Genomic DNA, 25,672 nt, shown 5'->3' on the forward strand with positions numbered 1-25,672 from the left:
TATTATTATTATTATTATTATTATTATTATTATTATTATTATTATTATTGATGCAATCCATTGAAATGATTCTGCTGCTATTGGAAACAACTATTGGTACATTCTAATTTTGATATTGCATCACTTTTCAGTTTTGCTGGTCTGTATTCAAGTCTTTTTCTTTTTCGCTTTTTTAGAATCTTACATGCAACATTGTGTTGTTTTGGATTCTTTTGCTCAGGGAGTTAGCCTATCAGGGATATCAGATTTCAAGATTGAAAATAATACTTTTTACAACATTATGGGCCATGGAATTAAAATAGGTAAGTGAACTAAAAAGGTTACAGCGTTTGCAGAAATTTTCATCCCACAAAGATTATTTTAGAAATTCTTTGCTCAGGATTCCCCAACACCTTTGCTTTACAATCCTGTTTCCGGAGATTTTATTTTCAAATGAAAAATAATCATTTATATGAAAACAGAAAATGTCATTTCAATCCATTAAAACAAATTAGAGAACTGAAGAGTAGAAGTCATTAGTAAAGCAGGTTTTTCAAGCTTTCGTTGAAATATGGGAGCGTCACACGTCAGCAGCCTGCTAACCAAAAAGGAGTACTGTGGTATCACAGATATGTTTTGGCACAATATATCACAGAGCAGAAGTCCCTCCATCAAATGAATAACTAAATGAAGAGGCACGTTTGACACAGCCTGAAACCTGAGCCCAACGCTGAATGGGACAACTCTTGGTGTTCTCTTTTTCTTTTTTTAAATTCAGTTGAGCTGAGATGAAGCTATATTTGTGCTGTCTCCATGTCTTATACACATACAGACACAGAGAGGGATTTTAAGAATGGTAATGTTTGGGTGCTTCACCCTGTACCATCTGAGAAAGGGGAGCAGTAATATTAAGGTACCTTTACATTGCAGCTTCTTCCATTTATCCTCCATTTGAAGTTGATTTTGATTATGTTCACTCCTGCCAACCTCAAAATGCTGAGAAAATGCAGAGATCACCGCAAAGTAATCAGTGCTCCATCTCTGTGATGGGAGAGTGCAAAATGGCATCCAGTCAGCATCTATGCTACCATAGCTTCTATAGTAACTCCTACCACCCACTCCATATAAAAAGAAAGACATTGCTACTCCCACCCACTTTTTCTGTTCGGATCAGATATAGGTGTATTTTTCAGATTTTCAGGACATCTAAGCAGTTCTGATTTAGGATGGCAGCCTATCAAGACAGGAAGCATGACTAGATGGACTAATTCTAATTTATTGTAGGGTTAGTTAATAGAATCTTGCAAGTCTGATAATATATTTCTCCCTTTACAGCCCAAGAAAGCATTCCTTTTGTGGGCTAAGCTGCCTGTTATCCAACCATTCCCCTAGCTATGGCCCTTCCCCCTAGTTCAGTGGTTCTCAACCTTTTTAATGCCACGACCCCAACCAGTCGTAAGTCGAGGACTAAACCGGTCATAAGTCGAGGACTAAACCGGTCATAAGTCGAGGACTAAACCGGTCATAAGTCGAGGACTACCTAACCGGTCGTAAGTCGAGGACTTTCCCTGCCCGGGAGCGCCACACATGCGTGGTTCTGCCCCCTGCTCCGGCCGAGGCGTAGCTGGCAAGCGGCAGAGACGGAGCAGGCCGACCACCCGCTGGCCCAGCCCAAGGGAGGTAAGGCACCTGCCGGAAAAGGGGGAAAAAATGGCGGACAAAAAAATGGCGGACAAAAAAATGGCGGACAGCCTTGCTTGGCGACCCCCGTGAAATGGTCGATCGACCCCAAATGGGGTCCCGACCCACAGGTTGAGAACCACTGCCCTAGTTCATGCCCAAGTTCATTCCCGCATACCATTACATAGGGTGAGCTACAAAGCCATCAAGTTACCTTTCCTCCCCTGTATTCAATAGCTCTGGAAAGGCGTGATAATGAAAAGATAGCAAGTATTATTGATTTGCAACAAGCACTTCCTCAATACTGTAATTGCATGTTGTTGTGGTAGAGAAAGGGGGAGATAAAAGCCAAGTTCTAATGGATGGAAAAACTATATGCATTGACAAGAATACCCAGCTTGGCTCTGGAAGCAAAAGGTCTTAGAACTAGCTAGTGATTTGTGGCTATACAGATCTGGACCTGGTTCTGAAACAACATGAAGTCTTCATGGTGCAAATCCCCAGGATTCAGAGATTGGTAGAATTGTCTTCAAATCAAAGTCATGCTCTCACTTAGTTATTCTGACTGTGCTTTGTGAGAGCTATCCATATTTGATAAACTTCATCTCCTCATAATGCTTTAACCTTTTTGTAGATTTCACCCCCTTTTTGTATAAGACAAAAAAAAATATTATGGAAACTTTAATAACTCATATTGATAAGGAATATAACTCATTCTTAACCTTTTTAAATGAAATTTGGCAGGCTTCATCTTATGATGGTGTAGCATATCTGCCAAACTTCGTCTCACTGTGGTAAAAAACCCAAAACGTTTATACATGCTGTTTAGCATTATGTTTTCCCATGATAGATGTTGGGATTTTTTTTCCTAGTTACTCTAATCCCAGCAAAAGCAAGTCCTGGCAACAACATTCTCTTTTGTTACTGCCATGCGGTTGCCTTTATCTTGTACTCAGTTCATGAAGAAAATAAATTTAAGTTGTCCTTAGCCATCTTTGCCCGAAAGTACTGTAATGTTTGCTGGCTTATTCTGACATTGTTCAAGGATAATTTTAAAGACATGTTAGGCATTGTCACATTAAGCGGACCCTGCCATAGCATGGGAATAATGCTAGAAAAAAGAAGAAGAAAAGAAGGCATTGCCACATTACCTTGAAGGTAAGATAGATGATCACAGTGACTTGAAAGAGAGGCAGTATAGGAAAGATTGGGATCAGCAATCCTTCCTATCTTTATTTTGTTTTTTTAATTTGGGAGGGAAAAAGTGCAACTTATTCCAAAGAAGTTGTGTGCAAGACTTACTTCCAAGTCTTTAACAGGATGAGTTCATAGGACTAAGGATTAAGTTCCACCCCTTTGTTTACCTTTTTGCTGGTCTTGTCCCTCACGTGTAAATAGCGGAAGCTATCAGTTTATATTTGAAAAGGATCTTAACATTTTTATTAGATTTTGATTCTGCCTTTATTACTTTATAAGTAACTGAAGGCAGCAAACATAGCTAATATTCCTTCCTCCTCCTGGTTTACCCATAACACCAACCCTGTGGGGTGAGATGGGCTGAGAGTCAGGGACTGGTCTAAAGTCACCCAGCATATCTAAGGTGGGGCTAGAACTATAGATTCCTGGTTTCTATGCCAGCATCTTAACCACTACATTAAATCAATATATCATACATTCAGTAAATTCAATTTGTATGATATATCATACATAACAATATACATTCTATATTTTTCACAATATTGATATAATTTTTAATATAGTATGATCAATTTTGTTTACCTTTTTAACAAAACAATTTCAATTTTTAAGTTTACGTTTCCTTCCTTCCTCTCACTCTAAACTGCTCACAAAAACATAAAAGAGCAACATATAAAAAATTAACCAAAACAACTGCAAAATAATCACAAGATGGCAACCCTACAGTAAAGCAAACATAAGCATATGGCAGCTATCAGCTTTTTGGACAAAGGGCTGATCCAGATGGCTGCATTAAATTTTTATCCACTAGTCTTTGAGCTAGAAGAAAAATATGTTGGTGTAATCCACAGTGCCCATGGCTAATCCCTATTCTGCAACAGGAACTGGACTGATAAAAGGTGCTGTTCTTGTTAACCTATTGAGAGCACATTTTAAAAAAAGATTAATAGAGATTCTGATTTCATTTACTCTCCCATTTCCCCTGCTGGTGGGAAATCAGCTATCAATCATTCTTCCATGCATCTATTTATTTATTTGGGTTTTTCTTACCTCCCAATTCTAAAAGTCTGGTGGTGTATGTCTGAAAAATAAACATAACACTAAAAGTACAAATTCCAAATTAGTGTCGTCACTGAAATCAACTGGTGCTAAGGACTCCCTGAAACAAAATAGATTTAATTTATTCATGAAATGCTGACAAATTAGAGGCTTCACCTCTTTCAGTGGAAGAGAGCACCACAAAGTAAGGGCAACCTTAGAGAAGATCCTGTATGAGAAGAGCAGCTTTGGAGAAGTATAGGCAAGAGCTTAGAATGGCAGGTTTAGCCAGCTGCCTAGCTGTCCAACAAATAGTTTGCAAAAGTGTGGCAATGCATGGGATGGGGAACCTCTGATGTGCCTCCTTGTTGTAATGAATACAAGATAATCACCTGTCCAAAAGTAAACTGAGGTGAAATCAGCACCCAACCTCCTAACTTTCTCTAAGGGCCTGAAGACCTGGCTCTGCCAGTTGGCCTGGGGCCCCCAGCAGGGGTACATGACACTGGAGGTGGCCGACAGATTAAGACTTGCCTTCACTTCCTCCATGCATATCCTGCTCCCTTCCTTCCCATTTTTTAAATTGTAAATTATTATTATGCATTTTTATTATTCAATGTTTTATAAGCATTTAATGTTTGTAAGCCTCTAGGCAAGATGGAAAGCAAATAAGTCTAATAAACCAACCAATCAATCAACCAGCAAACAAACCCATCTCACAGGTCACAGGAGGTGATGATAATGAGTGAATTCCATCCTCAATTGTGCTTCAAGAGAAGAGCAGTGTAGCGAGTGACCAAGGAGTCCAATTCTGACCTGACAGCTGGTGGCTGTCCTACCAGAGGTAGCCAGTGGAGAGCCATGGAAAACACACTATTGTGATTGGCTGATGTGCAGTAACAACATGATAACCATCGTGTCCTCACCAAATACTGCCAAAACCATAATGAAGTAGCCAAAGGCGCTGTTCCTGCACTGAGGTTAAAAAACCAGTAAAATGTATAGCTTGAAAAACTCGAAATGCTTCAATGATGACAGAACTAGCTATGCAGAGCTGATTTTCCTAGTTTTAATCAACACTTTGTGCAGCAGAGGACTTGCAGTACAAAAAGACCACTACACCTGCTTAAAATACAGCAACAAACAGGTTTGTGTTTATCATGAAGACAGGTAGAATCTGAAGAGCATTTTCAAATGCATTGGTTAGGCATTATGTAAACTGATGCTTCTGCAGAAGCCAGTTGCCTGGTCTTTCCTGGAGCTCAGGTCACAAATACCATGAAGAACAGTTTCCAGCAACCAGAGGAGAAGGAATGTCCCTGCAGGTCCCTAGATGGGCTATAAAGACCCGGGATAATAAACCACAACTAAACCAGCAATTACATTCCATTTACTGAATATAATTTTCAATCACCAACACATCCAGTTTACTGGCTCTAGTTTGTACCCCTAATAAAAACTATATCCAGACAATTGGGAAATTCCTATTTTAAAACTGGAACAGCCAAAGATAACTGTAAGCTGTTTCAAGTATGAACTGGGGATAAGATGAAAGATATGGCAAAAAAAAAATGTTACCAGGGCATATTCATGCTGTGGTTAGGGTGACAAGAGGAAAAACCCCAAGTGAAAGTGAATTTGTGTAATCAAGCTTCTTGAGTAGGAACACTTTAGCCTGGAGAATAGAGAAGCTAGCTAAGCCAGCAGTATCCAGTTAAAGAAAGACAGATTTGAGTTTAATTTACTATGTTCCCATTCCTATGGGATCTGTTGTTCTTCTGCTTTCAACAGTTATTAAAGATAAGCACTGCTGCTGGCTGCTTATAACGACACTTTCATAAATATATAGAATATGATGATTTTGATACAATGGTAATGCCCCAGTAGATCAAAATCATCTAAAAAAGAAGGTTGATCAGGACAAAAATGTTTGTACGCTATAACCAAAGCTAGGCCAGCAGCAATTAAGTGAAGAGCAGCACATACCAAGCAACAGAACAAAGGCTTATTAAAGGATGCCGAACAGGATATTGATGTTTGTAAATGCACCACAAAGCTCATCATCAACAAAGCATGCACAATGTACTTTAACATAAGCTAAATCAATTAACCAGATCAACACCATGTTAGTAGTCTTTGCATTTATACAGTCTCAGCAGGTTTAGCAACACTTGTGTGTAAAGCACAATAGTGCATGCGCAAGCATACACACCCCTCTTTGCTTTAACAGAACGCAGAATAAAGTGCTCCGTATATTGGTCCAAGTCATCAGTATGATCTCTAACTACAACTCACCCACATTTACTTCCACTTCCCTGCAGCAAAGTTTTTTTTAAAGCAGCAATTATTTATCAAGCAGATTGGCAGCCATGTAGCTGCTATTGGGACTTGAGTTTATCTGCTGTTGTCCTCAGAACAGTCCATTCCTCCATCACTTCATTAAGCCTAAATCAGTAGCAGCTGGGGCCATGAATAATAGGTGGGTGCAAAAAAAGGTTAATAGATAGATAGATAGATAGATAGATAGATAGATAGATAGATAGATAGATAGATAGATAGATAGATAGGCAGACAGGCAGACAGGCAGACAGGCAGACAGGCAGTCAAGCAGTCTGCTATGCAATAATTTATTAATTTGCAATTGTATTTTTAGGAGCATGGAATGGCAATAATAAAATAAGACATAATACAATTATTGGACTAGTGGGCACCGATGGCCTTTCCAATACTGAAGTTCTGTCCCCAGCTGGAATATATATCCAGTCTCCTGATAATTTGATAGAGGTAAGATATAAAGACAATACTATTGTACATATGGGAAAGCAAAAAAACAAGTGACATTGTGATACATTTTCTTGAAGCTTCCTCAACCCAACAGTTAGATTTGTAGATTAAATTAATGCTCATTCTGCTATTTCTTGCATTTCTTTCTATTTCTATTTTTTCTATTCTTCAGTTCAGAACTGAACTGAAGAAGCTTCTTGGATGAGAAGTGAAAGATTTTCAAGAAAAAGAAACTAGGAAAATCCAGTTGCCTTTGGAAAAGCACCTTTTGGTTTCTCCACAAACTTGATGAAATAGTGTGCAAGTGGGGCCTGCATATCTTTCAGTTTTCAAGAAATCACCCATTGGAAAAGAAAGCAGGAAGCAAATATCTCTTTTAATTAATTTTAAATTTGTATTGTTATTTATGTATTTTAATTGATTGTCAGCCGCCCTGAGTCCTACGAGGAGAAGGGCGGGATATAAATCCAAATAATAAATAAATAAATAAAATAAATAAAATATAAACAAAGCAAGTAGAAGAAATGAATGCTTAGTTTTCAACATTGCATTAAACAAATATGTATAGTGCCAATATTATGAATAAAATGTAACTTGGTTGTACTCCAATTTTATCAGAAATTCTCATGGAAAGACATTTTGGGGGAAATTTAGCTACAACAAAATCCGCAAAATAAAGTTTCACATAAAATTTCCTACTTGCCTAAAAGCACTGCTGTCAAGCTACTCCTCCTCTACATAAATATACAGGCTTCCCTCCCCTCTCTGGGTTAAAAATAATTTCTGGACTGAGTCACTGGTATTCTAGGTAAATATCCAGTGACATAATATGAGTTGACAATGGAAGCTCTACATTAACTGTGCTAAGGGCAGTATGATATACAAAGCTATATATTTCTGTAACAAGGTGCCTCGACTTGTGCTTTAGGCATTATTCTTATCTCTTTGTTTTGCCACCTAAAGAAAAATGTCATGCACCATGACAGTGAGAAAACTGGATAGGTTGCAAACCTGGAAATAGGATCAGGGGCCTTCCTTTCTTAGGCTACTGATTCTACTGATTCTCTTTGATCTAGGTCACAACTAGTATTCTCAAAGCTATTCATCCAGTAACCTCTGGCAAGTAAGTTGGTGGCTGTGCTTGCAATCCCTTTGGGAAAATAACCACTTGGCAAGTATTTAAAATGACATCAATGAGCACCTTTTGGCCACAGCACATCTGGATCAGATTTCCATTGTTATTTTTTTATTAGTGCTGAATGTCTAGGCAATATTCCCATTTAATTGCCTTCTCTCTTAGAGTCCCCTAATTTTGAATCTTGGTTTGGTAATGAAACAGTTTTATTTCAGATAGATACACTAGGGAAAAAAGAATGCTGCTGTTATTTAGATGCTGTAGGCTGATAGATGCTCACCCAATTATGGAATTGTTTTGATGTATTTTAATTAATTAATTAATTAATATAGTATTTTGTTGTTTCTTATTGCTTTTCTTGTGGTATATATTCAGATAAATCTAGGGCAGAATCCATTTGGTTTGTATTTTAAGATGAACTGACCTTAATTCTCATTCCTGATCTATAATGTGAATCAGAACTCAATTGTTCTTCCCACTCAAAAAAAAAACCATACAAAAGTGTGTATAGTAAGAAAAACAGCAGTACTGATTAACAGATGAGGGAAATTCTATGTTCAAGTTCCTATCTGACCATAATGCTGAGCTGGGGTCAGCATTATATATCACAGGGTAGTTCTGATGCTAAAAAGTGAGAGAAGAAAACTACTTTGAGCCCCTGAACAAAATAGAAGAAACTTCAGTAGAGGAAGTCCATATTATGAAAAACTATGCAAAGTGTTGCAGAAACAGAATGGAACAAAAGTTTTTTGAAAATGATCTAAATCGTGATTTTAAAAAAGGCTGAATCTGAAATCCAGGATTTGATATCAATGTTTGCAATAGTTGGGGAGAAGGCATGTTTGTATGTGTCCTGTCAACTTTTAGAGAGCTCTATTATCTTTACCTCAATGGATTGCAAAAATAATTTGATAGAGATATCAAAGTGCTGCTAGTGATGATAAATTTTTCTGACTTATAGGCACACATCTTTTTGGTGTTTTACGATCTTTGTTGAGTTGGTTCAGATGTCCTAATAACTCCTATTTCCCTCTGCAGAGTAACATGGTGTGTGGCACTGGACATGGTTACTTTTTTCACCTTCCAACTTCAAGATTAGGAGAACCAGTGAAGTCTTTCAGTAATAATGTAGCACATTCCTGCTCTAGGTATTTTTCCCCCCTTTCTGTCTATTTTATTTTGTCATCTCACACATGCCGTCAGATATACAACATGCACATATACAGCAAATCTGCAGTAATTAATTGGGGTAAATGTGTTTAATGCTTTCTCTAATGCTAAATAGGGTTTTCCTCCAGCAGGATGAAAACATATTGATATGCTATGGTTCATTTCTTATAGACTATGTAAACAATTCATTTCATTTTTAGTTACATATAGTCTTCCCTATTCTAAACCATGCTGTCATATTTTCATCTCATGTTTCACTCATTGGAGAGATGTGGCATCAATATATATTTCTCATGTTGCTGCATTCTGATCCTTTTTTGGGGGGACAAAATATTACATTTGCAATGTAATGATTGGCATAGAGTCCCTGCCATCCTTCATGAAATTATCTCAGCTCATTAACAAACACCATGCATAATTGCCATGAATTATTATTTATTTTTCTCCTAATCTATATTAATTTGATTATCCACGTATCAGTTTGGTGCTATGGTTAAGAGCTCAGACTAGAAACCAGGAAGCTTTGAGCCCTAGTCCCATTTTAGGCTTGAAGTTGCCAGGTGACCTTGGGCCAGTCACTTTCTCTCAGTGGCAATGATAAACCACTTCTGAAAATCCTTGCCAAGAAAACTTCAGTGATTCATCTAGGCAGTTGTCAGGAGTCCAAAACTCACTTGAAGGTACACACACACACACACACACACACACACCATATTTTTGCAGAAATTCTCACCATGAACAAGTTGAAAACAGAAGCTATAATAATCTCAACCCAAGAACTATATGACGGAATCATTGTAATTTTGGCATGGACTGGGTAGAGCAGGATTTTAAGTTTCTTGCTTGTCTCTTTTCTTGAAGTACGTTGATCAAGTTGCTTATTCTAGAAATGCTGAATCATTTTTTTCTGCCCTAATAGATTGGATACTATATATCAGGCATGTCAAACTCGCGACATGTGAGGTCATGTGACGTATTGGGTGCGGTTTCGGCAGTGGCGTAGCGTGGGTTGTCAGCACCCGGGGCAAGGCAAGTAATTTGCGCCCCCCCTCCACAGTGGGCGGCGACCCAGCGGCTCGGATCGGATTCGCACAGCCAGCACTGCAGAGAGAGTGAGTGAGCCAGGCAGGGGCAGAGAGCTGCGAGTGCGAGCGCGCCCCCCCAGATGTTGTGCCTGGTGCGGCCGGCCCCCCCTGCACCCCCCACGCTACGCCTCTGGGTTTCGGCATGATGCTTCCGGCCCATGGGCTAGCAGTTTGACATGCCTGCTATATATGATCAAATGCTGCTGATTAACTATCTACCCTGAAAGTACTTTCAATAAAGAAAGTCAGAGCCACCTGATTGTGCCTTTTCTGTTTATTGTTTATTCAATTTCATCAACTGCCACCTGTGAATACACACCATGGTCTTCATTTGTTGTGCTAGAATTGCTAAATTACTCAATGAGTGCTAGTGTGGTTTAGTGTTTAAGATATCGATCTGGGAGCACCTAGATTCTAGTCCACCATGGAAGCTCTCTCAAGCCACCGTAACTGACAGGGTTGTTGTGGTGAAAAATAGGAGGAGCAAGCAGTATGTCTAATATCTTGAGTTCTGTTACAAATGATGGGCTAGAAATCAAATAAACCAGATACATTATGCATATAATTAAAACAAGTACATCATCTGATAGAAATTGCCTAGATTATTTTTGTTGTTTATGATATCATCACTTACTTTGTTATAAATAGATATGGACTCCTAATACATCCAGCATATCACCCTCAAAAGAGAAACAATACAGAACCTGTTATATTCCAAAACTTTAGTGCCTGGCAGTGCAAAGGTGGAGTCCAGGTACCATGCATTCTTTCTTCCTTGCCCTTCCCATACATAATTCTTAAATGATCCCATTTTTTATTAAAGTATAATTAATTCTGTTGGCTACAATAATAATTAATAATATTTTGTTAGATAATGCCCCTATTTGAAAGGAAATTCCCCTGGAATCATTTATATCAGGGGTCCCCAACTCTCGGTCTGTGGACCAGTACCGGGCCATGACATGCCAGCAACTGGGCCGCACAAATAAGCAAAGCCCCATCCTCCATCCACGGAAAAACCTCTCTCCGTGGAACCGGACCCTGGTGCCCAAAAGGTTGGGGACCTCTGATTTACATGACTGTTACTGTTGTCTTAGTCTTGAGTTAAGTAATTGAAAATTCAATCTTCCTATTTAGAAGAAGACATTTTAAATAGGCATCTTAGAAACAACAGAAAAAGATAAAAGGAAAGGTAGAAAGAAGGGGAAAGTGGTAAAATTGTATATGAGCAACATCATATAGCTGTATTTGAAATAATGCTGGAAGTTATTTTTATGATATTAAATGTGTGCAAATAATTCCTTTTTGAGTTCATTTTCTATTTCCTGGAGTGTATTATGCTTAGAAGTGAAGACATAATACTGAAACATAGAAAACATAATACTGATAGTGAATGTCTTTGCAGCAAAACTTGTGGAATATCAGTCTTTAGTTTTTGTCATCTGCTAACATGCAAAACTAAGTCAATAAAATTGGCATTATTTTAGATGATTTCTTAAAAAGTCAATTTATCTTATGAAGCAGAAGCACAGATTTGCCTTTTTTGATTTATTATTCTCTTTTAAACTGATGAGAGACTTTGTAGTTAGCATTATACCATATTAAAACAATGCTAATACATTTTTTTAAATATTATTCTATCAGATTATTAGTACCAGCAACCTTCAACTTTGGAACTTCCACATCTCTTCTTGCAAAGATTTTGGTATCAACATTGTGGAAAGTCTTGGAAACACTTCTGTTGTCAACAGTCTGCTAATTGGCCACTTCCATGAAAAGGTATGAGGTTACAATTTTTTCAAAGAATCAGAGTTAAAGAGCCAAGAACACAGAATTAAAACCATAGCTTTTCTGGATACTAATTCAGGAACTGAATTTCCTTTCATAAACCAACCTCACAGAGTTATGATTTGAGAAAGTCTTAGTAGCCAAATTCTTTGAAATCCAAATCATGTCTATTCTTGAGAAGGATCTATGTCAGGGGTGTCAAACTGCTGGTCCATGGGCCGGATGCGTCATCGGAAACCATGCCCACCCCATTGCCGGCAATGGTGAAAAAGCTCCGGTAAATTGCGCAACGACACGAGTTTGACATGTCTGATCTATGTGTGTGGGTGAAGGTTTGTTCTCCAAGCTTGTGTGTTGGTTTCTGAACATTTCATTACCAGGCTATGTCAGCGATGTTTAGTGGATGTCAGTGTCAATGTTCTTCTGTTTTTTAAAAGCTTCAGATATGGGTGTGTCAAGTGAGGGTCTGTGATGGGTCTTGTGATGGATCAGGTGTGAAAATAAGTGCTTTGTTTTGCAATCTCTCTTTTATCTGGAGAGATTTCAGTGTCCAGCATTGGTCCTCTGGGCTCTATCTTTGAGTGGCTGTTTCCGCTCCTTCAAGGACATCTAGTTCATCATAGCCTCACTAGAAGCTCTACTTTAAAGAAAATTTAAAAAGAACAAGTTGCATTTCCTCAAAATGATGAAAAAGCAGGACATTTTTTTTGCACTTTTGCCTCCTCCATTTGTCACCCCATCTTCCATTTTTATTGACCTATGCTGCCTTGGCAATGATATGGCAAAAGGCCCAGGATATGGAAATCTAGAGGCAAGCATATTTCTCTTGGAATTGTAAGATTCCACATGCCAAGATTTCTTCAAACTAATTTTGTATATACTCCAGGAATTTCACCATGCCAAAGTATCTTACCTCAAGGCAAGGGAGCTAAGATTATTTGTGCATAGGTGAAGGTTGGAACTTAAAATGAGTTTAATGGATGTAAAAATTGAATCTTGAAATAGATGTTAATGTTAGGAATAAGAGAGACTAAATTTTGATTGCTGTAAGTGTGAAGAACAAAGAGAGAATCAGATATAAGATAAGATAACCTTTATTGTCATTTTTTTACTGTGGGCACACTGGCACACATTAAAAATGAAATTCTATTGCTTGCTCTCAAAAGTGTACACATACATAACACACATATAAACATGATATATACAACATATGTATATACCTACACCCTTACATATAAATACTAATCAGTGTCCATCTTGAAAGAGGAATAGGAGATAGGTAGAAGATTAGAATGCAGATAACTTTTATAGCACTGAAAAAATATTTTCTTTGGTTTTGCTGTCTTGGGATACTGAGCTCTTGAGTGCTCCCATATTACTTGTTAAAAGATTTTGAGGCGCTCAGCTGTGCCTTGTTTCTTACAGCACCCCAGGAGGCTGATTATCTTTGATTATCTCATGATAAAGAATCTTCTTGTCATAATTTACATATTAATTTATGTAATTCTACCCTTTAATAATGATGTCTCTTTAACATCAATTAAAACTTTACGACATTAATTTAACAAGAAAGCTAAACCTTCCATTCAGCCAACACTTTTATATTTAAAATATGCTTTTAGCCAATTATTATTTATTTCTTTTAAAATCCTACTTTCTGCATTGGTTCAGCACCCATTGCAAATTAACAGGAAAAATAGGTGGAATTTAAATGTGAGTCATGTGTGTACTGCTAAATAGCTTTTAGTAATTTAAAAGTAATTGTAATTTCTAGAGATCTATTTTTTGCACATCTTTTATTTTCTGACCATCACAAAAATAAGCAGTGGCTAAACATGGAGAGTTTTAAAAACACAAAACATATATCATGGATAAACAGAGCCAGAGAACAGGCTCTTGATCGGGAGGTGCTTTAGACAGTTGCTAACACTCTGATCACCACAGCTTGACTACTGCAATGTGATATACATGGGGCTGTCCTTGAAGAACACCTAGAAGCTTCAACTGGTCAAGAATATAGCAGAATGAGTAGTGATGGGCATGCTTTGGTATGTCCATAGAACACATTTACTCCAAGAGCTGTGCTGGTTGTCAGTTTGCTTCTGGGTTTGATTCAAGTATTGTCTGTTACCTATAAAACCCTTCATGTTATAGGGCCCGGTTACTTGGGCAACTGCTTATTTCTCACAGTATCTATTCATTTTGTCTGACAGGATTGTCGCACTCTGGTTTCCTTCAATTAAACAATGCCATCTATCAGAATCCTAGAACCCTACTTTCTCTGTAGCAATGTCTGCCCTCTGAAATGACATTCTCCCTGAAATCAGGATGTCCCTCACTTTGTTGTTATTTAGAAGAGCTATAAAGTCTTGACTCTTCTCCCAGGCCTTTAGCAAAGGTGAATGGAAAGCTGCATCAAATTGTTTCTAATCTTGTCCATTTTCTATCATCTTGCTTTTACTTCTTGTTTTTGTTTCTGATTGTAACTCTATTGGTGAGCCACACAGAACTGTTGGGAGTTGATTGGGTATAGATTTAATAATAAATAAATAACCCAAACAAAAAAATAAATAAAAAATGCTTAACAGGGAAGAATGAATAGGGCCATGTGATATGAGTTTGTGGTGAACCAAAAGAAATGATGGTGAGTTTGAGGGAAGTAAGAGAATGGGAATGTAACAGACACATTGGATGGACAAGAATAATTGAGATTATGAGCAGCATATACATTTGATAAATGAATATAAATTTGATAAATGAATGAATGAATAATTAATGAGATTATTAGAACATCCTTAGAAGATCTCCAAGTTATTATTAAATTTAGATTACAATGACAAGCATTTATTCATGCAGTCTCCAGAGCAAATTTGGGCTTGGTGGTACTGGATTTATGAAATCTTCACCCTTCTACCCATGTCTCAATTTCTGTATTAAAAGGCAGGATCTAAAAGTATATATACTCAGCCTGATGAATTAAGATAGTTGTCTTAAACTAGTTTAAGCCTAAACAACATAATCATATGAATTCATACTAATGCACATTTTAATTTTACACAACTGCTCTTTTCAAACATAATGCCAATTTCTACATTCTTGTACCAGGATAAAAGCTGTATGTTGACAGGGCTGAAAACTCCTCAAAAGCACGAACTGTTGATTTCACGTACAACCTTTATGAACTTTGACAGTCACAACTGCACTGCAATTACTACCTGTTCTGGCTGTTACCAAGGTCAAGGTAAGTTAGATTTTCAGTACTGAATATGATTGTGATGAGAATAACTGAATGTGAAGAGCACTAAAGAGGGGTTTCTACAAATATTTAAGCTTAAATCAGTTCATAGAAAATAAGCAATCAATTTATATATATACACATCCAATGCACCTTTTTCAAACAGGACAGCTACATTTGCTAGAATATGGTGATAGAAGCCACCATGGAGTTGGTGTCACTTGAAGACAAAGCATGCAGACTCCATTTCCTCCTGTTAACTTTCATATACCATTTATCAATGAATGCTCTTCACATGAATGAAGCCTGGAGTTCTATCATGTGGAGAGCCATAGTGGATAGAGGAAGCCCACACTGCATAAATTGACCTTCTATACTCAGAGACCAACAAGATGAAGTTGAGCTAATAGATTGGCTAAATAAAAATAGAAATTCTAAGTGTAATACTTTGGATAAGAGCTTTTAAACCCCAAAAGTACAATAAACATATGTAGGTTTTGCTTTGCTTTAAAGCCAAGCACACACATCTCTACTAACCTGATTCATTTTAATAAAAAAAAAGGATACAGGCTTATTCTGCATTTCCCAAAGAATAGCAATAGCAATAGCATAGCAATAACATTTAGGTTTATATACCACCCCATAACACTTTACACCACTCTTTGGGTAGTTTACAATGTTGAAGCATTATTTCCATATTGCCCCCAACAATCTGGGTCTTCGTTTCACTGACCTTGGAAGGATGGGAGGCTGAGTTAACCTTGAAACCCATCAGGACTGAACTCCAGGCTGTGGGAAGAGTTTGCCTTAATACTACATTTTTAACCACAGCACGACTGGAATCTCAAATGACAACCCCAACAATAATAACAAGAGAAAAGCTCTTTATTGTTCAGCCATAAGAACATATTGGTATAGGGTGTCCTGCCTCAGAAGGGGGGTTAGACTAGAAGGCCTCCAAGGTCCCTTCCAACTCTGTTATTCTGGTATTCTGTTAAAAAAAAAACCAGAAAATCAACTCATATATCCTTATCACCTTTGCAATTTATCCCAATCATATCTACATACACAGTTCTCATCTCCACTGTTTTAGGCTAAAAGGACTCCATTTTATTTTCAATACCTGTGCTCTGACTGCATATAAAATATATTGTTCTAAGATTTAAGCCTCAGAGTCATTTGTCATATATGTATACACACATACATACATATACATACATGTATACATGCATACTTTTTCAAACAAACATACATAAAATAAAAATGAACAATCACCAAAGAGAAAGAAAAAAATTACACATTGAATAACACATAAAGAAAGAAAATAACAACAAATTTATAATTTCAACTTGATCAATCTGATTTTGTAGGTCTTTAAAGAGGAAAACTAAATTCACCCAGATTGTCAAAGAACTTTTTTAAAAGGCAGAGATAGTATGACATTTTCTGATTAACAGAATATACAATGTTCTCAAAAATTGCTAAATTGCACATCTCTGAAATCCAATCCTTTATATCTGGAATTATAATATTTTGCCGTCTCCTCTTGGCTCCCTCCTTTGTGCTTGAAGGCAACTGAATATAATTGCAGTATGGTTTAGGAACCCATCATTTCCCATTAAAAAGCTCTCTCTCCTTAGTTGGCTTCCATTCTGGCTAAACAAAGCTTGGGAGAGATGCTTTGCTTCAACAAGGTTCTGAGCGAAGCACCTCTTTGAAGAGGTTTTGTGAAGCAATGCAATCCTTCACTTCTAAAGAAGAAAATGCGGCTTTCGTGTTGATTTTGAGACATGCTCAGAAGAGTCTTCTAGCCAGGGGACGGACCAGAAGCACAAAGGGTCCGGGGGGTGGGTGGGGAGGTGAATGGTGCTAGGAACACAAAGCTCTTTGTCAAGGTACTCTTCAGTTGCCTCATACAAGCCTAATTTTCACTGTTCATGCTCATGGCAATTCTTACTCTTTCCAAGAGAATTTCATTTAAATAATAATAAAAATAACTTAGAACTGGGATGGAAAAAAAGATTTCTTCTTGGAAACAAACATCAAAGCTAAGGTAGTAATATTAATAATAGCAACCATGGACTAGTAGAACATATACTGTTTTTAAAAGCTATACGGAGCAGAAAATTAGTGACACTAGATTAAAATAAAATACCTGCTTATAAGGTCTGCCATTGGGACCTGAAGAAACATTACTGTCTCTTCTCCAATCCTAGTAGTTTTCCTCTTGCTTAACAACTTTTTGGCTAAAAACTGTCTGTTCACATATTTTAGCTAATGCAAATGTGTGAAAACAGTCAATAGTGCAAAAAACTGTGGAAATTCATTACTAATGGTAGATTTGTTTGATGGTTCTATAGGATTCTATTTGGTTTGTTTACTTTAAAGAAGCACAATTCCTTATTTCCATTTGAATTTTAGCTTTTTGCACTTCATATGCATTAAAATCAAACAGCATAATCATAAGTAATATCTACAATGGTGAGTCTCTACTTTACCCCTGGGCACAGAAACTGACTGGGTGATTTGAGGCCAGTCACACTCTCTGAGACATAGCAAGAAGAGAACATTGCCAATAAAACTGCTGTTGACTTGATCAGCAACAACATCCTATTCTAAATTTTTGAATTCTCAGTTTTCATTGGATGGGAGTTTATATCTTCCCTTAATTGTTCTACAATATACTATGTTCCTCTTTTTTTCTTTTTCAGGAGGCTTTCCTGTCAGAACAGATCAAGTGCTCTTCCTCAATGCCCCAAACTGGCTATCATTTCCATTCCCTCACTGTGCCATCCTCAAAGATCTAGACGGGTCTCTGACAGGACAACCAGGAAATCAGATCCTTCCTTCTCTGGATATACTTCCAGATTCCTGTAGGACAATTGTCAATGCCAGTCAAGCTGTCAATGCCAGTTGTTGTTTTGCAAATATTACTTTTCATCGTATGTCTCTTGGCCTGTAAGTATTTGCTTTCTTTTCTCACTTGTAATTGTACAAGATTTAGGAAATCACACTTTAGCAAGATAATAGGTTGCAAAAATAAGTTTCTGATGATGTTGACTTAGGCAGTCCTGAGAAAACAATGTGTTAAAAACATCCAATACTATAAAAGTCATTTATTGTGGTGAATAAAATAAATGAATGGGACAGGCACATCTACCAATTGCATACCATGTAATTGCAGGAAAAATGTATTCTTTTAAATAAAAATACATTGTGTTAAGGATATAGATCTACTGATGTTAGCTGCTTTAAAGCAGAGGTGAAGGTTCTAAGTCATGTCCTAAAATCAGAAAATTCTAGTAGATAGACCCTCAGAAGTGAAGCTCACACCTTTTACATAAATTTTAAATATTGGCTAAATACATAGACATCCTTGAACAAACGATTGGATTGAATTTTTATTTTTTGGGATAACATGCAGTCATGCTTTCAGTATTTGCACAAAACCTCAGAACAAGTATGCCCTGACCACATCTCTTTTCTGCCTTGCCTCCATCACCTTATGTTCAACTCCTTATCCCCAGTGTGTAAATGAGATAAGCTTACATTCTTCCTAATGGACAAGTGTTAAACTGCACCTTCTCCTCTTATTCTATAATAGTCCATGCATAGCCTCAATGTGTGAAAATCTGTTAGGTTTTGTCAGCCATTACACTGAGGGGAATTCAGGTGACTGTAGTGTTTGGGAACAGAGCTAAAAGAGACAGAGCAGAGATTGGCAATGGGACTATTGTTTCATGCCGCTTTCAACTCAAGGATGAGAGAATAGTACTCCAAATCATCAGTGGGGAAAGGCCTTAAGCAAAATGCAACTTGGACACTCATGGATCTCTGCTATACTATTACATTTCTATTTCTGAAAGAATACATTGCAATATTGATGCATGTACCATCGGCCCCATTCTAAGCCAATTTTATTGTTGCTTTATTTTCTTGAGTTATATCATTGAAGAAGATGATTTCACAAAGGTAACAAACAGAAAGCATTTAGAGCTAAATGCAGTGTTTGCCATAATACAAAGGGGGGAAGGGAGGGTGGAACCCCCTCAGGATAAGTAAGCTAATGGTAAACATAAACAGGAGACTTAATATTTATTCTACTCATAGTTGTTGATTGGTTTAGCAAACCCTTTGTGAGCCATTTATGTTCAACAGTTCTGCACACTACACTTGAGCTAAATTACATAACAGCTTAAAGAACCATGATGGTAAATTGTAACGCAGACTGTAAAGTTCTATCTACTAGTCATGCCAGATTTCTGTAGCAAATTGCTTCTTAATTGAAACTTCTCTGGATATAAAAATGCAGCACTGCCAATCAGTCATCCAGGTTTTTCTCTTCTTTGTAACCCTCTTGAAAGGCTCCTAGCAGTTTGAGCCAAGGGTTAATTTCACATTACCACTGTGGTTACCTCCTCCTGGTTTCTTCTTCAGAAAGACAAGAACAGATCTTAGAGAGCTGCCTGCTCCTTTGGTAATGAAACACTTTCTCGTTAATGATCCATGCAGGCTCCCTCAGCTCCTCCGAATTAAAAATGCTCATGCCCTCCTCTGCTCCATTAACATTAAAGAGAGGTAGATTGGTGGCTATTTAGGGCACAGTGAAAATCACTGGCTATTTAGAGCAAATTAAAATGGTGCTAATTATGGTGGTAGGAATGCTCAATTATGTTAGCAATATAGTAGTTCTGTTTGGGAGCTAGCTTGACAGTATGAAGTGAAAACATTGTTTGGAAAGACAATATAATAGTCAGCTCATGATCAACCTGGGCATTTTGGGGAACCAAAACTATTTGTTGCCTTTCAAGTGTCTTATTCTGCCTACCCACGTTATCCTCTATTCTTTTGGAATAACAGGGATGGAAGTGAAATTATTTTATTTTGATTTCAGTGCATTTATCCCGTTTGGACCTCTCAGAATTAAATATGTTGTTTATAAAAATTTGGTAAGCAACTTAAAAATATGTGGGCATGTTATTATTATGTTATTATTTGCTTCTAATATATATTAGAAATAACATCCATAAAAAATATATATTTTGTGGTTTCTTCTTATGCAGAAAGACGCAAAACATTGGAGGGAAACTGAGAAAAACTGAGAAAAGGAGTAAAACTGGGAATGATGGATTTATCTTTATGTCCAAGGAGCTTGTAGTTCCCAAAATAAAAAAAAGTTGAATACCAAGGAATTTGCCTGGTTTTCTTGATTAAGGATTCACTTAAGCAAATCCGAGTTGTCTACTTGAAATTTTTTTATGGGATTTAGATTTGGGGAAGTGGGATATGTTGCCATTCTATGCTATCTGAGCTTGCTGATCTATGCCTAAATTCTGTGTTTGGAAGAGCAACAGTGGGCTAACACGCTGCATCAACATAGTATCAAAGTGAATATTATTTAAAAAACCTTTGATTTTTTTTTCAGAAAGTTTCCAATCTTTTCATCTAATTTAACAGTAACTAATAGTCACAATAAGGTGATCACTGTCAATTACGTGTCTGACACTTTATCAAATGCCGATGGCTGGATGAGTCTTCTTTTGGATCAAGAAATTTATACTTTGTCATTCAGCAGTCCTCTTCTTCAAAGAAATTTGCAGGTAATGAAGGTTTGTTTAATCCATCAAATGTTACAGTCTCATATTGTTATAGGAAATAGAAATTCTGAATTCTGAAGCTAAAATAAAATACAATTTCATTTTAATCTAATGGAAGGATTAGGTACAGAGGATAGGATACATAGTGTCTGTATGTGATATGGGTCATTCACAGGTCAGAATGAATATTTTATAATGGGAAAGATAGCATGGAACACATTGGGCAACTCTCCATTATATGTGGCTTTTATTGGCAAGGCCACGCTCTTGAAATGATTACTCATTTCTCAGTAGCAAATAAATAGCCAAATCCAAAGATAAATTCATAAATTGGGGGAGGGACAGAGGTGAAACTTTGGCATTTATGAGTCTGCTGAAAAATTGCTGTCTCTTCTTCCTTCTCTCTTACACAATCATTAATCTTCTGTGTTGCACTCCAGATATAATTCAGAAAGGAAATATAAATGTTTGCATGTTTCTTGTGTTCTACTCCATAGTATATAGCTACATTTGATAATTTTGCTGTTGGCAATTACCTATTACTGGAGCATGAAGGGTTGCCAGTCCACAGTCAAGTTACGGTGCTTTGTGGAAGAAGGCAAGGGTTGCTACTCCAGGCTATTCCTTCCCATAGACATCACAAGGCTTGCGACTGCTTTTTCAACAATAAAACTAAAAAGTTAACTTATTTAGGTAAGATCTTGATGTTTAAGGTTGTAATTGATAATAATGCTCAATGAGAAGGACACACATGCTGGAATTGGTGATGGACATCACACATTAACCACAGCGATTGAGTAGTTTACTCCTTTGTGAAGCAACTTGGAATTCCAACACTTCCTCTGAAAATTGCTTTTGGGATGCTAAGCTTGCCACCTGCTATAGGAAGGTGAAATTTTCTGCAGAATTAAAATTTCTTTGTGCTATTCCAGAAAGCCTAAGTTCTTGGAGAAACAGGGAACACATAACAATAAGTGGTTTTATACATGGGAACTTGTTTGCGTGACTGAATCCTGGAGTTATTTCTGCCAATTTTAACCAGGGTAGTAAATATTAGTTGAAAAAGACCATGACACGACTAAAATTGGACTAGTGATGTGAGGCTCCTTCAAATGAACAGCATCACATAATAAAAGCGCCTTGTTCTAACTCAAGTGAAGCCTGAAGTGGACTTTAGTCTCTTCCCTTGTGCACAAAAAAGGAAAATTATTTTGTTGCATAGTTCTTTACTATAAAGAACTCTGGAGTCTTAACTGCAAAAATAACAGAAGTTATTGCAAATAAGCAGAGACTCTACAACTATTTCACCTAAGCTACATTTTTGGTCTCTTTCCATTTATCAATAACAGTGTGTCATTGCTTGAACCATGAATTGCTTTCTCTGCTGAAAGAAAAATTGGACCGTGTGAGCTCAGCTCTGTTCCTCCTGAGTTTAATGGCCTAAGATCTTTCCAAGAAAGGACCATCTGTATTTTGATCTTTTTACTATCCTTTCAAATAAAACCAGAAATTTTCTTCATTTTTAAATTGGGGTGATAGTCTCAAAAAAAAAATTAGTCAGCTAATTAATCCCATTTACAAGCTTTGTAGGATTCTTCAGCTGTCAGTCACTTCCAGGCCTAAGGCTTCTACTTTAGTGCTTATTCTCCTGTTCATGTGACTCGGTCTCCATGGCTACAGGTTGCATCTGCTGACACCCATGCACTATTTACTGCTTAATTAAGAATTTCATGCTCAGCCCTTATCTGCGGCAGAGAACAAGAACATGTTGTTAAGAAATTCCAAATATAGGCCACTGCATAAGGGAAGCCTTTATTGTAGGTCTGACTCTGTGGAGCCTCTTTAACTACCCTCTTGGCAACTGAGCTGCCACCTTTCAATCAAAAATCATTAAATGGGGCAGAGATAATGAGCATGTCTCATATCAAAAGAAGGATGTTTGCTTGGGCTGAAGAGGAAAAGCTGTAAAAGCCTACCAGCCCTCACCACTTCAAAGGAGGAGAGGTTGCTCCGTCAGCAGGACCCAGAAAGCATCATTTGTTTCTGTTTGACTTATGTAAAAGGTCTGGCATGTTAGAGTCCCGTCTTGCAGCCGTGGGTCTCTCCCCACCCTCCCGCCCCTTGATGCTCATGTGTCAGCAGTTAGGCAGCTGGGCCCTAACCATATCCGCCAGAGTATCTAATCACTTGACTCTGTCTCAACAATGGGCACTTGTAGGGGGTGGTCAGGAGGAGGTCTGTGCAACAATAGGAACACAATTATTGCAGCTGCTAGGAAGGGTGATAATTCTTCTTAGGGGAACCAAAGGGACCTTGTTGAGGTGGCAGAGAGGGGAAACCTGAGTCTATTCTTAATAACCAGACTTTTGGAAGTACTTTGCTTTGCCAGTGGGGCTCCGGCAGCTGCTCTTGTCCTAACCTTCTCTAATAATTGTACATTCTGTCCGAGGTCAATTTACTTATGACCTCCTCCTTTTGTGCCAGTTAAAAGCCTTTTAGGGTGAATTGTTGAAAAGTGGCAGGAGTGCATTAAACCCTAAATTTAATGTCAATAAATACAGATCAGATGCCAGATCATTCACAGGCAGGCTCTGAAATTCACACAGCGTTTGCTTCAAATCTCACAGTTAAAAAAAGTCATTGTTATTCTGAAAGCTGAGCATCTGAAGGAAGACATCATGGAGACACAGCAGGAACTGTTCATCGTTAACTTAGAGGCTTTATAGTTTTCTGTCCTTAGTTGCTCTAGGAAATATCACACATATTTTCAGGTCTGAAGAGCAAGTTTACAGGATAAAAAGAAATACCAAAAATTGATATACAGAATAATGTGGCCAATCTCTTTCATCGTGTACTGAAATGATTTTGTGAATTGGCCTTGGTCATTCAGAAAATATGCTACTGAGTTACAGATAACTCAGTATATAATAAACTCTTATCCAGTAACAGTTAACTTAAGCATATTTATTGACATACATAATTTCAAAGGGATTCTACAAAGCTGTCCATAGGATTGATTGCTTACATCCCATAGACTGGCAGAAGATATATATGCCAGGGTCAAAAGAGTTGATGTGTCAAATTCTGAAACAAAGACAGTGAAGGACAATGAAAATCATCATAAAACTTGAAATTAAGCTTTATAAGGAGACTTGGAGTGATATGGTACATTTGGGCTTGAGAAAAAAATAACTAAGAGGAGCTGTGACTATACTGTTCAAGCATCTAAAAGGTGCTACAAGAAATAGAGCAGGCTATTATCCTAGATCATAAAACCATGCTTTTAATTTGCAGATACGTTTGAAAATACAGGATTTTTTTTAGATTTATATCCCATTTTTCCTTTAGGAGCTCAAAGCATTATGTGCAACAACCCTCCTCCTATGTTTTTCCTCACAACAACATCCTGGGGAGGTAGGCTGCACTAAAGAGAGTGACTAGCATGGAAATCTTGAGTCTTTAAGTTTGACTTAAAATTGGATCTGGGGGTCCCTGGTACCAATCCAACACGTTCACTGCTACATCATATTGGTTATACATATTCCTCAATGCTTCCTAATAGCAAGAGCAGTTCAATAGTGAAATTAATTATGAAAGCTGTGCAAATCATTTGGAGAAGGTGCCCCTTCAAACATCCTAGTTGACTTTAGGTGTCAATCCTGGTTGAAGTGTTTCTGTGCTAGCAATGTCAGAAGATCAAGAAAAGACTTTGAAGATGCCACTTGGACATTCTGTATAGCACCATACTGTAATTTTCAGAATCAATAAACTTATCTTTTATTAACAGCAAGTTATATTTCAGATTATTACTAACTGAAATTGTGCAATTAAGAAAGAACTTTGTGGAAACTTCAAGTTTTGCAAAAGTAAAACGTAAAGATAAACTTAGGTGATTAAGGGAGGGGGGAATCCAAAATGGCATAACCTTAAGATGTTCATTGACTTAAGAGTATAGATTGTCTGAAAGGAGAAAAACAAAAAAAAGGCAGGAGCAGAATTGAATGGAATATCTTGAAAAAGAGCACATTCCGTCTAGCTAAACACTTAAACCAGTGGTGGGATTCAAATACCTGAACAACCAGTTCTCTTATTGGATGCAGGCCTGGGCCTCCGAGACCAAGAACGGACTTCCGGAAGTGGCATCCACGCACATCTGGTGGGCCGTTCTAGGCCTGGGGGCCCTCCTCCAGGCCTCTGAGGCCTAGACTTGACTTCCGGAAGCAGTGTGCATTCAGCCAGTTCTCTGAACTCAGCAAAATTTAGCTGCCGGTTCTACTGAACCGATGCGAACTGGCTGAATTCCACCACTGACTTAAACCTTCTTTTGTGTATTTTATATAGTGTCCTTCAACCACATTTTGAATCACTTTAACAATAAAACATGAGAAAAAGAACTTTAGTAATGGAGGAACAATTTTGCCTGATTTCACAAGGAGAACATTGTCAGTGCAAGATGCCTGGGAAAACTTAACCCACCCGTTCCCAGGGATTACCTATAACAAACAGCTCTTTCTTAGCACTTATTCTCCTTAGCTGAGCATCTGACTCTTTGCAGTTTTTTGTATAAGATGTATTTAAACTGCATGGATTCATACAATGCACATCATATTATCAATATTTCAAAATATGAGATTCCTCACAATTGAAGAAACTTTGTTTTATGGGATTAGAACAATTTTCAGCCTTTATACATCATTCTTATGTCTTACAAACTTTCTAAATTCAGTTACAGGGAAAGGCTTAATCCAAGTGACATTTAAAGTTGAAGACATATTCCCTTTATCAGAACCAGGTATGTAAATTCAGTTTAAAAAATGTGGTAGTGTTTTATCAGCACTATTCACTCTAACCCATAAGATGCATTTCTGGTTACTTAAATAAACTTCTGTGTTTCTGGTCAATGTTTTCTCTGTGCAGAAAATGTATGTAAGAGCCATGTTTAGTGTCTGCTATTGATAGACATGACTGTATCACGCTTATCTTA

General features: G+C 37.4%; 1 protein-coding gene across 1 annotated transcript in view; it reads left to right on the plus strand.

Annotated features, from left to right (window-relative positions):
- The window catches only part of PKHD1 (PKHD1 ciliary IPT domain containing fibrocystin/polyductin), a 189,932-nt gene that overhangs the window by 130,751 nt on the left and 33,509 nt on the right, over positions 1–25,672 (plus strand). The window contains exons 40-49 of the mRNA XM_029283700.1: positions 177–302; positions 6,548–6,678; positions 8,852–8,961; positions 10,717–10,822; positions 11,713–11,847; positions 14,962–15,097; positions 17,803–18,049; positions 20,517–20,691; positions 21,186–21,381; positions 25,415–25,480. Of these exons, the coding sequence (XP_029139533.1) occupies positions 177–302; positions 6,548–6,678; positions 8,852–8,961; positions 10,717–10,822; positions 11,713–11,847; positions 14,962–15,097; positions 17,803–18,049; positions 20,517–20,691; positions 21,186–21,381; positions 25,415–25,480 (1,428 nt within the window). The remainder of the gene's footprint in view (positions 1–176; positions 303–6,547; positions 6,679–8,851; positions 8,962–10,716; positions 10,823–11,712; positions 11,848–14,961; positions 15,098–17,802; positions 18,050–20,516; positions 20,692–21,185; positions 21,382–25,414; positions 25,481–25,672) is intronic.

Source organism: Protobothrops mucrosquamatus, unplaced genomic scaffold (genome assembly GCF_001527695.2).
Source record: "Protobothrops mucrosquamatus isolate PMUCROS unplaced genomic scaffold, P.Mucros_1.0 scaffold192, whole genome shotgun sequence".
Classification (NCBI taxonomy): domain Eukaryota; kingdom Metazoa; phylum Chordata; class Lepidosauria; order Squamata; family Viperidae; genus Protobothrops; species Protobothrops mucrosquamatus.